Genomic DNA, 964 nt, shown 5'->3' with positions numbered 1-964 from the left:
GGGCAGGGCAGGGCAGGGCAGGGCAGGGCAGGGCAGGGCAGGGCAGGCTTTCCTGGGGTCAGCGAGCGCTTTCGTAAAGGGCAGTTACTGAACGTTTTAGGTGCGTGAACCCAGTGGCAAAGCCATAAGTGTCAGTAGGCACCTGACACGCAGCGCGGCCGGCCGCTGGCCCTGGTGTCCAGCGCGGGGCGCTGGCGGGAGGGTGCCGTGCTTAGCCGAAGGGGCCGGGCTAGAGAGACCCGACCATCCTCAGGGGCGCCAGTCTCCGCAGTCACCCAGCGGGGGACACAAGCGGCCCGATTCACCCCTCGGCCCCGGGGAGCGCTCCGGGCTCCCCCAGCCGGAGCAGCCTGTTGCCGGGCGCTCTCCTGTGAGCGAGGCTTGGCGGTGCCCCGGCCGGGCCCGCGGGACCTCGGGGGCCTGGCGCCCACGGTGCCCGGTGACCGGCTCTGTCTCTTGCAGGTGCCCAGATAGACGACAACAACCCGCGGCGCACCGGCCACCGCATCGTGGCGCCCCCTGGCGGCCGCTCCAACATCACCAGCCTGGGCTGAAGGCGGGGCCGGACGCCCGCCCGCTTCGGACCGGCCTCCCCCGCTGTTTGCCCGCAGTTGTATTTGGTACCGAGGGAGGGGGAGTTGAATGAGGCTCTCTCCTTTCTGTGTTTAGGAAGAAGTGGTTCTAGTGTGGTGTGTTTGCCTGGAAACCCCTCGCCCGCGTCGTGTTCACGCAGAGCCGCCGCCGCGGTGTCCTCCCCTCCTTAGTGACCACAGGTTCTAGCCCGTCTTGTCCGTCCGCCTCGGCCTCCGCCCCGCGGGCGCCACGGCCGAGCGGCCCCTCCGCCCCGTAGCTGTTCTAGGGTAGTGATGCATGTTATAAATTAAGTATGCAAGTCTGAGTGCGTCCGCGAGACCCCTCCGAGGACTGATGGCCACAGAGACCTGAGCCCGCGGGCGGCTGTTTC

General features: G+C 68.5%; 1 protein-coding gene across 1 annotated transcript in view; it reads left to right on the top strand.

The window, feature by feature from the left end:
- Window positions 1-958, top strand: part of CRMP1 (collapsin response mediator protein 1) — a 34,403-nt gene extending 33,445 nt beyond the window's left edge. Inside the window, exon 9 of the mRNA XM_012724048.1 lies at window positions 463-958. Coding sequence (XP_012579502.1) covers window positions 463-554 — 92 coding nt within the window. The 3' untranslated portion in view covers window positions 555-958. The remainder of the gene's footprint in view (window positions 1-462) is intronic.
- The last annotated feature ends 6 nt before the right edge of the window (window positions 959-964 follow it).

Source organism: Condylura cristata, unplaced genomic scaffold (assembly GCF_000260355.1).
Source record: "Condylura cristata isolate star-nosed mole 26May11 unplaced genomic scaffold, ConCri1.0 scaffold00012, whole genome shotgun sequence".
Taxonomy (NCBI): domain Eukaryota; kingdom Metazoa; phylum Chordata; class Mammalia; order Eulipotyphla; family Talpidae; genus Condylura; species Condylura cristata.
Note: the sequence above shows the minus strand (reverse complement) of the source record. Positions and strands in the feature narration are given on the sequence as shown.